This window comes from Coregonus clupeaformis, unplaced genomic scaffold, assembly GCF_020615455.1.
Source record: "Coregonus clupeaformis isolate EN_2021a unplaced genomic scaffold, ASM2061545v1 scaf2300, whole genome shotgun sequence".
NCBI lineage: Eukaryota > Metazoa > Chordata > Actinopteri > Salmoniformes > Salmonidae > Coregonus > Coregonus clupeaformis.
This window is the reverse complement of record NW_025535754.1, coordinates 27,898-42,549: the sequence shown is the minus strand read 5'-3', so window position 1 is coordinate 42,549 and position 14,652 is coordinate 27,898. Positions and strand designations below refer to the sequence as shown.

Genomic DNA, 14,652 nt, shown 5'->3' with positions numbered 1-14,652 from the left:
TGGCTGAGGAACTCCACCTGGAGCATCTCATCTGACCTGATCTCAGGTTGGGCCTGTTTCTCTGAGAGCATACCTGCTGTGTCGCCATTCATCAGAGCTGCAGAACCAAGATGCTCATGGGAAGTAACCCATGGCTTGGCCTTGTCAGTCAGGAGCTGCTGCCCCTCCATGGCTACCTTCAGACGGAAGAGAGGAAGACATTTGTTCATACTGTTCCTTTGTGAACTTAAGGTGCAATAACAGGTAAATAAACAGTCTATGTGGATGGTAGCAATGGTGTACTATAGTTTAGGGAATGGAAAAGTATGAGTATACCTCTCCTGGGGACTGGTGACATTGGCTTAGTGTCACGCTCAGCTCTCTATGAACTTCCTGCTCGATCTCATGGAGTCTCTGGCGACCCTTCACCTTCAACATCTGTACGCACAGTAGGAGTTTAATATTAGCAGTGGTATCACACAGGACATTTTATTTTATGGCCTTGACAATGTCATTTTGTTCAGGATATCACAGATTTATCATGGATGTGGTCGGTCCAAAATGTATTAAAAACTAAAGGAGAACATCAAAATAGATGCTTATACACATGAGAGCTATTGAATAATTAATGGAAAACTTACCTGCTCATCAAGGTAACAATCGACCCAAGAAGACCCTTGGATGGATGTAGAGTCATCCATATTTGCTCCAAGGTATCACCAAGAGACCAGTATAACAGCTAGAAAAGATTTATTTACAGAAAACTCAACTAAAAACTGCTAAACTGTGCTAGAAAACTTCTGTAAATCCTAAATAAGAACTAAACAATCGAGCAATGTAACCAACTAGTGTATTATAGCAGTCTGAATTCAGAATGTATGTGTATAAAAATAGAACTATAGAATGCTCAAATATAGAACTTTAGCAAACATAAGACATTGTGATCACCACTAGATGGTACAAGTGAACTAAAAATAACTGCGGCAAGGACAGCGCTAGAAAGTATTCTGAAACAGAACGCTTTTCATTCTGAACTCCCTAGATGTCACAGTAGGCTATTTTGCGCTGCAAACGTGAAATATTATCAATAAAGAAATTTTTTTAACTCTATCTTTATCATATGGAAAAATTTAATGTTTAATTACTCCATTGTTTACAAACAAATAATTTACAATTTAAGTACAGTACTGAGACCCCATGTTTTGAAAATATTCAATATTTTTTTGTTCTCTGAAACACAATGATTTATTTTCAATAAATTGTTTTCTTTCATAAAATAACACTCCCATACAAATGAATGACAGGTCAATACTTTTATTCTTAACATCATTCAAAATGATTTCCAACAACCACACAATACAGTAACATACATACGTGCTCAATATAACCTTGAATATGAACAGACATCAGATACAGTTCAAATGTATCACTAGCTGGTAAGGAATTGGTAATAAAACTTGCTATCTTTAGAAATTATATTTATTTTTATACAATATGTAAGGAACCATAAGAAAAACATTTGTCATGGATGACTGGCTAGTTGGAACCAGAGCTATTTCAGTGTTCAGTCCTTAATGTCCTTCCCAATAGTTACTTAGATTTGGAAACATTAGCCGAACATAACACAATGTAAAACTAACAATAAGTAATGTTAAATCCTTTAATCAATGGGAACATGTTATGGTCAAAGATAGTTCTAGAAAAGTGGCTTGTCTCTTTATGTTGTTTCAGGACTGGGGCTTTCCACTGGGCTCTGTTGAGAGAACAACGCCCCCAGTAGACAGTCAGTAGCACTGCAGGCAGTGGGCTCCTCTCCTCCCAGACACAAAAGCCTGTGGTACTGAGCCTGTGGAACCCAGCACAGCACCCTGGAACACACACACACACACAGAGACGCACAAACACACACGCACCAGGCACACACAGTGTGAGCTATATTAACATGGTACTTGTAAGGTACTTAGTCTTAAGTAGAGTTTGTGCAAAAAAAATCTTATTTAAACAAGTCAAAGATGAAAGAGTGTTGTGTAGCGATCTGAGTGTGACTTTGTACCATTCGTAGATGTCGTCTGTCACAGGTTCAGGCTGCGTTTGGACCCACTGACCGATTGACCACATCCTGACCACGTTGCCTATAGCAACCGTCTCCCCTTTACCCTCTCCATCGCCCCCCTCAGCAGGCTCCTCAGGGACGTCCTCGTAGCACAGGAAGTAGCTGCTCGAGAAACACACACAGTCACACACAAATACAGACAGACACAGGCAGTGAGATGCCATCTGATCAACTGTTCTTAGGCCTGAATTCCAAAATGTACATTGTCATCCAACATCTCAGTTCAAAAGAGTCCCAAAGTATTCTTGGCACTAATATTGTACTACAATTATTGTTTATTGACATGTTATGCCTTACTTTAACCCTTTCTCTACCTCCCCCTCTCTCTCGCTCTCACTCACTAATCTGTCTTGGTAGCTCTCTCTTTCCCTGCCACTGGCTTGTCCTCCTCTGTCTCTCCCTCCATCTCGCCATCAGTTTCCTGCTGTAGGCTCTCTCTGGGTCTCTCCACATTCCAGCGCATGCGTTTGTACAGGCCAGTGTCGACCCCAGCCAGGTACGGGGCTGGACAACAGTACCGGTATATGGACAGCCTCACACTGTCTATCTGACACTTGCCTATGTAGAAATGGGAGATACTGGAATGGAGAGAGGGGAGAATGATAGATACATAAATGGCTAGATGAAGGATTGTGGAATGAATGTCAGACGAATGAGAATAAGGATTGACAAGTCCAAGCAGCTGTCCTCTAAAATATTTGGCTCATACTCCAGAATGTTCCATTTGTGGATCTAAATACAGGTATTCAAGTAGTGTTGGTACATATCGTCACTGTCTGATGAAAACCTTGTAACTCAAAGTTTCCTCAGTGTACTCTGAACATTTCATAACTCTAGGACCAAGAAAATATATTCAAAATAGCTTCTGAAATTTCGAAATTGTAAGTTCGTTAAAAATAGTCTAATATGGGAGTTTTTTTCAATTTCCTGAAAAGTGTCTGTTTTGGAGATGAGGTTTTCACCCGACAGCGGCGCTATGCGTCTGTATGTGCCTATGTGTGTGTTTAGTGGCTCACTGCCTTCAGATGTTATGGTGTAAGTACCAGAGGAGGCTGGTGGGAGGTGCTATGAGGACGGGCTCATTGTAATGGCTGGAATGGAATAAATTAAATGGTATCAAACACATCAAACATATGAAAACCACATGTTTGACTCCATTCCATTTACTCTACTCCAGACATTACAATGAGGCCGTCCTATAGCTCCTCCCACCAGCCTCTTCTGGTAAGCACAGCACCTGGCCGGCTCAGCCTCCTCCAGAGAGAGAAAGTCAAAGGAGGCGTAGGTCAAGACCAGCTGCTCCAGCCTCGCACACAGCTGCTGGGAGAAGTCTAACAACTGGAGAGATGGACAAACACATAAATACAGACAGACAGACAGACAAATACACACAATTACTCAATACACACCACTCTCAGTTTACAGCATCTCTTGATTTTTCTCTATTATTTCTCAAACCTCTCATAAGCCTTTATTCTTGACCAGAGTTGATTCACAGAGACATTTATGTTCGTGTGAAGTGTAGAATACATTTAATATCAATAAACAGTGCAAAGGGAAGGGATCACTGCCGCTACCTCACTTTCCAACCAAGGTGCATGAATTGAGGATAGAGAGGCGATTCAGCAACACTTGTCAATAAAGAGGGACAGTTTTGTCCTACCCGGATTCAGGTGAGTAGGATTGTGTTTCGAAAGGCTCTTACTCGTGAGCGGATGTACACGGGCAGAGGCGTGCGCTGGGGCAGGGAGCTGCGAGCGGTCGACTCCAGGTAAGTGAAGTAGGGCTGACAGGTCCACAGGAAAGTAGGCACCACACGAGCAAAGTTTTCCTTTTGCAGATTGTCACGTCTGCAGACAACACACACACATGGTTATGTCACAGGACAGGGATTCATTATGTATTACTTTAATCCTTTTGATAAATAATAAACAATAACTTGAAACACCACTAGATGCAATTGTATAGTTTAGGTGCACTAATCATTGACTCACCTAACCTTTACCTATCATTATCTTAGACTACATTAACAACTTTCCTAACTGACTCTAACGTTACCTGTATAAAATATGTGCCTGAAACTCATCCACCTTATTCAGCAGGTACTGGAGTTGCTGTTCAATGGGTCTGAGCTTCTGATCCATCATGTTGATGTCATGGCATGAGGACGTGGACTTCCAAGCCGCATCCCCTGTGCTGTCCCTTTGATCGCCACATGAGGGCGCCAAAGCACGATCCTCTAAATGCTCCACATTTTCTGAGAAATTGCGGGAAATAATTTGCTGATTTGAGTTTGACTAGCAGAGTTAGCACGTTTTTCGTCTACATAATTATTAAGCTACCTATGCATTTTGACAGAAAGTCACCTGTGTCTGGTGATGATTCAGCATTATTTTTCGTCTCCCCCCGTTCCATGCTTTCTTCCTGTGTGACCTGGCTTTATGGTGAGTTTGCTTAGGTTGACACCTCCTCGAAATCCTTCATTAGCTAGCTAGCTTTAGCTTGTCAGCTAGCTAGCAACTGCACTATAAGACACGGGTTTCTTGTGTGTTGTGTATTAATTGAACACTTTACAAGTTACAACTTTCTGAGCCAGTATTTTCATGAATTGAGGATAGTTAGCTATTAGCTAACTAAGCGACACCTACCCCACTTTCCCCAATCCTCTGAATGCTTGTGAAGAGCTCATGTGCAGCGCCATGGACGTTCCGGTCCCACGGTCAGTCCAGGACTTGACAAGTACGGTTCTCAATCTCTCTCCGTCTCCAGCCTCCTCTCTTTCCCTTGGCGTCTATATCTGACGCTCGGTCCCGTCTCAACTGATTTAGTCTGTCTGCAGGCTAGCCTAGCGCGAGAACTACTACTACGAGAGCGTGAGAAGCAACCACTAGAGCGAGCGGACCCCTCTGCTGGCCGAAACATGCACAAAACCTCTTGACAATTATGTGGGCTTATTTATATACATAATTGGAGATAGACAACCCTTCTGCCTAGGAAGACTAATAAATAAATGATTGCAAAATGTTTAAAAAATGACCATATATCTTACACCATTGTCATTGTCAAGCCAAATATTATCGTTTGTTTGACAACACTGGTATGAAAAAATATATGCTTTGATTTGTCAACATTAGTATCCCCAGTAGCTATATGAATAGAGTTATACTAACTAACTCTATCAAAAGTCTAGAAGTGAGTGTGCGGAGTGCAGACTGATGATGACCACCGGCTCCACGCTTCGATTCATGGCTCTTTCAGTTCTTGCAACCAGAGGGCAACATTGATACATAAAACCCCACTGAATCGAAGTGAATTGGGTTACATTACATTTTAAACTTTTTAGAGATTTCGAATGTGATCAGAACATGTATTAATCTCTCGGCGTGGTCGCTGTGCGCTGTTGTAGTTGACATAATCGTGTATGACGTAATACATGAGCCTATGACGTAAACGCAGTCAAGAAATGATTAAGTTGATTGGCTCAGTTGAGTTGATAGTTTGCGTAGGACAGTCATCCTCATGTTCAAAGACATTACTTTGCCTGGACAAGAAATTCTGTGTAACTGTATGTACAGCTAAATTTACCAGGATTTTATTTAAAATGTTAGAAAATTGAAGATAAAAATGTATTTGTTTATAATTTTTCTATCATGGTACAGGTCCAATCTGAAGGATGTTTTAAAATAAAATGGGTAAAACTCATAAACGGTTGAGGAGAGTTTGTCTAAAGGTAAGTCTCATATAAGAAAATAAAAAAAGTTATCTGTGTGTCTCTGTAATGGGGAAATATTTTTAGTAGTACAGCCATATGCTAGGGGTTTTAAAACCTCTCCTTGAGGACCCCCAGACGTTCCACTGTATTCCACAGCTAGCACACCTAATTCAACTTGTCAACTAATCATTAAGCCCTTGAATAGGTGAATCAGGTTTGCTTGTTTAGGGCTACAACAAAATTGTGAAATGTCTGGGGTTCCCCAAGGAGAGGGTTGAAAACCACTGGCCTATGCAAAAACAGACTGAAATGCTTTATGTTTGGAAAAGTGGGCATAAAAATGGAGGGCTCAAGTGTAATTTATTTCATTACATTCCTCTACCCCAGGCTGGGACCCTCCAAGTTAGTGCTGGAGAACAGGTGCTTCAGACAGATGACCATAATGGACCAAGGCTGCCAGCACTGGTGGACTGCCCCAAGAACAGCCCCCTAAAGGTTAGAAACGGCTTTGAGTTCTGTTGCAAAACGCTTTGAACAGTTCAGAGTGAAATACGTATCAGTTCAATTGGAAAACGTTCAAAACGTTTTTGTAACGTTAGGCATGCTGAATGTACTCCAGGCAAACCTCTCAGAGCAGACTGGTTGGCTCTAAGCCACACCACTTCAATTGTGATTAGGCTTTTAATGTGATTAAGCCCTGCCCACTTCCAATTTTGGTCCCATCTTCGAATCAAATCCCGAGTGCCTGCCACATCCGTTTTGATCGGCTCTTGGTCAGAAATGCTATGCCTTAATTGGACATCCATTTTTATTGGTTCGTTGGTCAAGTGGATAGTGCTGTCATTCATATGCTAATGATGTATAGGGCTAAACCACGCTTGTCCATTTTTGGTCACCCCTAATCTGAGCTCCGCCCACATCCATTTTGATTGGCACCTTGGTAGGGGATGGGCAGGTTGTATACTGGGCCATGTTCAGTGGCAAAACGTTGTTGAACATTGCCGATACAAATGCCATGACTAGAGCTTACGTGATTCCTTATTCTACATGTTTAAGAGGCATGTTTGTTCATTATAGCGTAATTCTATCTGAATGTTGCTAAACGTTGTCTTGCTGAACATGCCCCTGGTTGTATAAGGACGTTTTGTTTTGAAATCTTTACCTGGTTGTAACTGAGAGTTGGTTGTAATGTAAGTTATATGACGTGTTCTCAACCTGTTTTTTTTTACAATGAGATAATGATGCATGGGTCACTTACTGTACTAGTTAGAACCAATAGCATTCAAATTCTGATTCTTATTCTAATTCTAAAGTTAGCCCTTATGTGACATGTCACTCAGTACCGTCATGTCTATGGTGAAAGAGATGGTTTCTATGGTGATACGATTTTGCTAATATTGTTGTTTATCTCAGAACTTCGTGCCGAAGCCCCCACGAGGCCCCAGGCTGAGCGGTCAGGCCAAGATGGCCAAGGCCGAAAAGAACGCCAGAGAGGCCGTGGAGTCCAGAAAGGACAGAGAGGCCAAGGCAGCGGCGAAAAAACCAAGCCACCAAGTAGTTGGTGTGTTGGCGCTGCCTCCACCTCTTCTATCTCCAACATCCAGTTACAGTGAGTATTGATCACCACTTCCAAAATACTTGGATTTATTGATCGAATTCTTAAAGGATATATGGTGGAAGGATCAACTAATGGCTCGACTCTCCTCTTTCTTTAGGTGTCCTGCCAGCTATCAAGAACACTAAAGTGACGAAGGTGGAGACAACAGGTGGGTGTTGGTGACACAGTGGTTATTCAATAGAATTGTTGCCATGGTTACGAGCTTGTTCAGCGGTAATTCTGATTCTCTTCTCTTTCAGTGCCACCAGGCCCCATGACACCTGAGGATGAGGTGAGAATGAACTCCTCTCCATCTGTTGATGACCCCCTTACCCCAGAGACCCCAGAGAGTGATGTCACCTCCGATGCCACTTCTCTGGCGGACACACCCCGTGAGATGACACCTGAGTCCTATGCGTTCCTCCTGCCAGCGATAGCTCTGCTCAGGATCTCCAGTCCAGAATCATCCAACTGCTCCTTCCGGGGGTCAGGGGTGCTGAAGATCGTCTCGGAGACGTTCCACCGGCAGAGCTCTGAGCCAAAGGGGAGGCTCAGGGGCGGGCAGCCCCCCACGCCCAATTCTGAGACAGACAAGGAGCTTCAGGCTACAGCAGACATGGTTGTGAGTAATATCCTGAGGAATGCCCAGGAGGACCTCTTCTCCTCTGGTATGAATGACCTGGAGACCACCAATCAAGGCATCGCTCTGACCGATGAGAGGCTCTCCAGCTGCTCTGGGTCATCACAGGGATCGAGCCGGTCCAACATGCCAGAGCTGGTAGAGTGTGTGGATGCTCAGCCACTATCTCTGGAACATCCACGTGTGTCCTGCTCCAACAGAAGCTCTGGGTCCTCACAGGGATCGAGACGGTTCGACCTCTGTCATCAGGCAGTGGAGATGGAGAGGGTTTATCTCCAGAGAGACACACCCCACTCCAGTGTCAGTGTGAGAGAACTGGGGCCAGTGAGGAGGGCCAAGAGAAGGGATGTCCATAAAGCCCTCAGTGAGGGGTCCCTCAATGTCTTTGCCCTGTTCAGGGAGAGGGCAGGGGAGATTTGGCAGACCAGCACATGGGACATGGAGCAGACCCAGCCTCCCAGCACCCCCACATCCAGCGAGGAGGATTTGTGGGACAGCGACTCCAGCTTGTCTCATGGGGTTGGGGAGGAGGAGAGGGGCAGCTCCCTGATCCTGACCCCCCAGGCCTCCACCTCACTCTCTGATCAAGACAAGAGGGCACTAGGTTAGTTATTATGTAGTCTTGTCTCCTTTTGCTCCCTTGTTATTATTGTTATTGCCATTTACAATGTGACCAAGATGTTTTGGGGTGGGGGTGCTGTCGATGGGGGGAGGGAGTATTTTTCTCCGCTCTGCTGACAAGTCATTTTCTCCGCTCATACAGGAGTCATAAAGGCCTAGTTCACTAATTTTGTGAAGAAAATCATCTATAAAAAATAATAATGATATATCTATATATACATTTTAAATAAATGTTGATTTGACTAGAGGACGTCTGCCAGATCCTGACCGCCTGGTTGGAAAAGAGGCTGAACAGGACCTGCAACGACAATTACAGGGCCAGTGTCATCATCCAGAAAGGTCCATTTATAACCTGTTTTACCAATATGACCAGTATTAACCCTGTTATAACCAGTGTAATAACCAGTGTATTATCATTATAGTAAATGTACTAGATACTGCATAGTGCTGTACATGGATGTGGCTTTGAATCAGTTCAGAGTATTAGTGTGTTTTCTTAGGATTGGATTCTGGTGCCAGGGACAGGTTCCCTTACACTCAGTGTCCTTCTTCGTCAGAGGAAGTTGGTCCGAGTGTCATGACTGTCTTACACTCAGAGCCCTCCACCTCAACCAAGGCAGCACGGGCAGCTCCTGCACAGACCCTGGAGTTCAACCCCTGTCTGGATGAAGATGAGGTGGTCCCCAGCACCTCCATGGGTGCGGGATTCCTGACGACCACTCAGGCAGCATGGGCAGCTCCTGCCCAGACCTTGGAAGAAGAGGTCGGGGGAGCTGATGTCTCTGAGGTGAGTACCAGCTCCCTGACCCCCACTGAGGCCAGGCAGGGCCTCCTGGGGAAGATTCCCTCTCTCCTTCCGGGTGAGATCCTCATCGAGGACTGCATGGCAGATACCATCGCGCACGTCATAGGCGACTACGCCCAGGACTGGAGTTCTGACGGCCATTTTGGAGCGAGGAGGAGCCTTGGTAGTGGGAGGTCACGCTCCTCCTCAAGCTCCTCAAAGAGTGACATCACCCTCACAGAGGAACTCTTGGCCCAGGGGGAAACCCTAGAAGAGGACCAAGAGGAGGTGGCTGCGATCGACGACAACAAGAAATGTGACTCTGCTAGCTTGGAGAAGGCCAGCAGCAGCTCCCTCTCCGCAGACCTTGTGGACAGCACCTCCACACAGGTAAGGAGTCTATCATTAACCAGTATGTTGTTTAGTTATAGGGGCTGTTTGATTGTGAGGCACCAACTCATATTTGTTTCTCTCTCTACTAAGAAGACAGTGAAGGATGAGGCTGTGAAGGAAGTAGTGAGGAAGTCAGGAGAGGGGAAGCGAGGTCGCAAGAAGACCCTGAAGAAGAACAAGGTGTCTCCCCTTGGCACTGATGGTAAGTCCTCCCTTCTGTCAGTCCACATGTCTATTTGTCTTCAACAAAATTATATTATTTCACCACATTGTAATGTTAGGGGAAGAGACTATGATGAAGTTATCAGGGTCTTATTCATTAAATGGAAGTAACAGGGAGGAACTTCCTTGAACAAAAAAAAAGGTGTTTTTGTTTTCCATTGCAAAAGTTTTTTTTACGGTTTGTCCTAATGATGTCATGCCATGTTCTCTGTCACCTATTCAGATACCGTGGCTGATGAGCCGGGGAAAAAACGATCTCTCCTCCTGAGGATTACAGCTGCCCTGGCAAAACTATTTTGCTTCCCCTGCAAAAAGAGAAGCGGCAAAAAGTAGTTGTGTGGGTATACCCACTTAGAGCACTTCAGTGCACTTGCCTCCTCTCCACAAACCCAGAGTCAACTCACAACCCATTTGATGATTCCAACCATACCCCCACGCTATTGTGGCGAGGGAGCCATCTGTTGCATGGCGGACACCATCGCACACGTCATAGATGACCATGCTGAAGATTGGAGCTCTGACGGCCATTTTGGAGCCAGGAGGTAGTAGTGACATCACCCTCACCAAGGAGCTCTTGGCTGAAAGGGCCAAGGAAGCGGACCAAGACGGTGGCTGATGAAACTGGCATGACAAACCCCCCACAAAAAAAAAAAAAAAAAAACATGATATGATTCCTCCCATAGCCCGGCCCAGACCTATTTCATTCAATAAACATGTACTTGCATCTATTTTGGACCTTTTTTTGTTTTTAACAGGCCTACTGTAGACTACAAATGATTAAGTGCAAATTGATGTGTGTACTGCATCAATATTATGAGTTCACTGTGCCAGTCATTATGAGTTCACTATGCCAGTCATTATAGTTAATCTAGGCTTTAACACTCTTAACTGTATTGGTATTGACAAAATAAGAGTTACATTTGAGTATTTTCTCAATTTGTGTTTCTGAGGGAATACATCTGCAATATACTGCTAATAATGTTAATCGAGAGGGAAAAATACTTCTGGAAATGTACAAAAAAGAATAGATCATATTCTTGCCTTTGACAGTTTAGATCATTCAAATGTAATAGCTTCAGGGTTGTGGAGGTCATAGTCTCTTATGACGGCTACCAAAGTCCATCCTGCTTTCACCACTCGCTCGCACTAGTCCAATATCTTAACCTCTCCCTACCGGAACCTAATCGAGTAGCTGGCCCGGCACTCACGCAAGATTTGGTTCTGGGTTGCAGAGATTATGGAGGTCAAAACAAGGTTTATGGCTGCGTTTACACAGGCAGCCCAATTCTGATCTTTTCCACTAATTGGTATTTTGACCAATCAGATCAGCTCTTTTTCCAAGAATTGGGCAAACGATCATAATTGGACTGCCTGTGCAAACACAGCCTGTCATGCAGGACCTGACCAGGAAAAACTCTGATCTGATAAACTGTCAAAGGCAAGAACATGATCTATACTACTATTTCCAAAAGCATTTTTCAATAAAGTTTAACATTATTAGCAGTATATTGCAGATGTATTCCCCATAATATACTCCAGCAAGCAAAAGCCTGGAAACGGAACAAGGTAAAATCAAATAAACTCCTGCCCTATACCCCACAAGGAAATAGGATGAAAGACTTGATGATGTGTATGTAGGCTATGTTTATTCAGCCTGCTCATTACTGCTATCAGATGTAAGCAGGCTATTTCTGGTGTGCATTTTCACAGCCTTTGTGTGATGTGTTTCACCTATCAGCACTGACCAGGTGCTCCTTTGCTCTTCCGTCTCAGTCTACCTCTGGCAGTATCAAATTCTCGGTAAGCAAATCTCCCATTTGCATGCCCTGCGATTTGTTTTCGTTTTATTCAGCTATAGTTTGAGTTTCTGCTTATGTAGGGATAAGGAGGTCAATAGGGAAAGGGGATACCTAGTCAGTTGCACAGCTGAATGCATTCAACCGAAATGTGTCTTCCGCATTTAACCCAAGAGAGGTGCGGGGGGCTGCCTTAATCGACGTCCATGGCGCCCAGGGAGCAGTTGTTGTTGGGGGTTAACTGCCTTGCTCAAGGGCAGAACGGCATATTTTCCCACCTTGCCGGCTCGGGAAATCGAACCAGCAACCTTTAGGTCATTGGCCCAACGCTCTTAACCACTAGGCTACCTGCTGCCCAATAGAGTGCATAGTCTCTCTCTCTCTCTCTCTCTCTCTCTCTCTCTCTCTCTCTCTCTCTCTCTCTCTCTCTCTCTCTCTCTCTCTCTCTCTCTCTCTCTCTCTCTCTCTCTCTCTCTCTCTCTCTCTCTCTCTCTCTGTGTCTCTGTCTCTGTCTCTCTCTTCTGCACAACACTGTACCTCAGTTAGTCTTTGGTACTATTGTTATGTATTGACCTAATGGCTTGTAGACTTTAGAGAAGTGGCATTTGCTTAATGTAGGCTAGTATGTATCCACTATATATTTGGGCTTGCTTTCAATATTAGATAATGAGTTTAACTTGTAGATTTCTGATATTAAATGCTGTACAGTCATATACTTTTTATTCTACTGTAACTGTACTCCATTTACAATCTTGTGGCTGTGATTGTATGGGCACATTATAATAATAATAATTAGTCATTTAGCAGACGCTCTTATCCAGAGCGACTTACAGGAGCAATTAGGGTTAAGTGCCTTGCTCAAGGGCACATCGACAGATTTTTTATTACTTGTAAGCAGAGTAATAACAATAGCAGTTGTTTTGTGTGTGGCGAAATTGCAAATCTGGAATAGCGGAAAGAGATAAGCAACAGTTTGTTCATTAGGAGAAGATGGAAATGACAAATCCATGGTCTGGACATGGTCACATGATACATTGGGCTCGCTCCTGCTACCTACCATACACATTGCGCCAGCGCAACCGCGCGCAGCTCCACCAGAAAAAAAAAGTGTAGCCTCCCGCTCAAGCCATCATCCGCAATGCGCGGACAGACAAGGCGATATTCCTCTGCCCTCCAAAACCAAACGAAGACCAAACAACAACGCTTTTACCGGTGACACTCTTCGGTCATTCGGTAATATAAGGTAGTCCGTTTGTAACGTGTCGTATCGAGTGAGTGGTGGCAATTATTGCTGATGAACAAAAGGAGTCTGCTCATACTGAACGTTGATCATAAGGTTTATTCAGATCACAAGCTTCCGCATGAGTGACAGGTGACATGACACCCGGAGAGTGACGCCTCAGAATGGCTGCTCGTTCTGCCCTCTCCTTCGTTTTCCCCCCTATTTATAAACAATGATGCTCCCTCTTCTGGCCAATCACCAGTCTCCCCTGTCCACAACACACTTCCTGTCTGTTGTATGCGGCGTTACACAAAAAACATTCCCTCTTGATACTAACATAAACAACATTCCATTTCTTCATGAAAAACATTTAACAAAGACATAATCTTAATACACTACATATTCCCCCCTTCGAGACGAACTAAACGTCTCGAAAACAAACAGAATAGGATTATGACTAGTAACAATTTATCTTATTGAGTATCTTTAACATTAAACCAAAAACATTCTTCTCTAGAGTGTAAATACCTTTCTATGAAATAACTGTTTATGAAGTGTGAATACATTACTATGAAATATGAACAAATCTCTATGGAGTGTAAGAGCGAAAAACTGTCCGGCAACCTTCCATCCATCAATCAAGACAGTAAAATTCTCTCACGGTCCCTCTGCCCCAGGCAACCACCTCGGTACTCCAGATAACCTCATAAACCATGTAAATGCATTTGAAACTATGATGCAATTAAATACACATGTAAGCCCCTGCAAACAAAATCCTATCCAATAAATATCCATTGTAAGGCTGGTCAACCCATTGGACCCTACAGTGAACCTCTCCCTGCCTAGACTTTCTCTGTCCCTAAGCATCACCGAAATAAACAAAAACATCTAAGTTCCTCACATGTATTCAATAACATCAAACATCATTCTACAAAAATTAATCCCTAAGAATATGACACAATTATGTATTACACATGTCTATATTTCATTGCCGACACTGGAATGTAGTCCACTACACTTCATCTCCCTGTAGTCTCCTCTTCCAATGGATTGTTGATGATGGAATCGGAATCTTTCCACACCCTCCTTGTTTCATCTCCTCCAGTCATATTGTCCCTTCATATTGTCTTTGTTTGAGTATTTCAATCTCCATATGTTCCCCCAAATGCTTCTGAAAGAAAAAGAAACGACCAAACAGTATCTTTTCCAAAACAACACTTTCAAATTGAACATCAATATCAACTAAGAATATAGAAATGATATATAAATGATGCATGAATCACATAAACCCATTCCCCCCTTTGATTCATAAATCATACTACAAATCACACTAATATTGGAAAAAATTTGAAAAATGATCAAAACATCAAAAATGATATTTATCCATTCAGTTCCACTTGTCCATCTTCCTCCAGATCAGGAACAGTCAACACCGGCATCTGAGTGTTGTCTCCAGGCATCACTCTCCAACCTACCTCAATATCATAGCTTTCTCAAAGGTCAGTAACAAATTACAAACATCACACAGTGTTATCAAAGCTGAAACTAAAATCTGACCCATCACTGCCCCTAC

At 43.4% G+C, this 14,652-nt stretch overlaps 2 protein-coding genes across 4 annotated transcripts; one reads left to right on the top strand and one right to left on the bottom strand.

Moving 5' to 3' along the window:
* Positions 1-1,277: 1,277 nt before the first annotated feature.
* Positions 1,278-4,933, bottom strand: LOC121563462 (UPF0575 protein C19orf67 homolog). 3 transcript variants are annotated; one of them, XM_045219353.1, is made up of 8 exons: positions 4,741-4,929; positions 4,459-4,529; positions 4,151-4,349; positions 3,798-3,942; positions 3,330-3,430; positions 2,434-2,670; positions 2,033-2,194; positions 1,278-1,847 (listed from the first exon to the last, which is right to left on the bottom strand). In XM_045219353.1, the coding sequence occupies exons 1-8, from the start codon at positions 4,791-4,793 to the stop codon at positions 1,697-1,699; spliced, it is 1,119 nt and encodes a 372-aa protein (XP_045075288.1). In that variant the 5' UTR covers positions 4,794-4,929; the 3' UTR covers positions 1,278-1,696. The 3 variants fall into 3 exon arrangements, with proteins under 3 accessions (XP_045075288.1, XP_045075289.1, XP_045075290.1); XM_045219354.1 differs by having other exon boundaries at positions 4,459-4,617; positions 4,741-4,928; XM_045219355.1 differs by lacking the exon at positions 2,434-2,670 and having other exon boundaries at positions 4,741-4,933.
* Positions 4,934-5,753: 820 nt separating this feature from the next.
* LOC121563459 lies at positions 5,754-10,658 on the top strand. The gene is made up of 9 exons (XM_045219352.1): positions 5,754-5,822; positions 6,192-6,299; positions 7,218-7,413; positions 7,520-7,570; positions 7,662-8,645; positions 8,909-9,001; positions 9,163-9,836; positions 9,933-10,041; positions 10,285-10,658. Exons 1-9 carry the CDS (start codon positions 5,781-5,783, stop codon positions 10,392-10,394), a joined length of 2,367 nt encoding a protein of 788 aa, XP_045075287.1. The 5' UTR covers positions 5,754-5,780; the 3' UTR covers positions 10,395-10,658.
* The last annotated feature ends 3,994 nt before the right edge of the window (positions 10,659-14,652 follow it).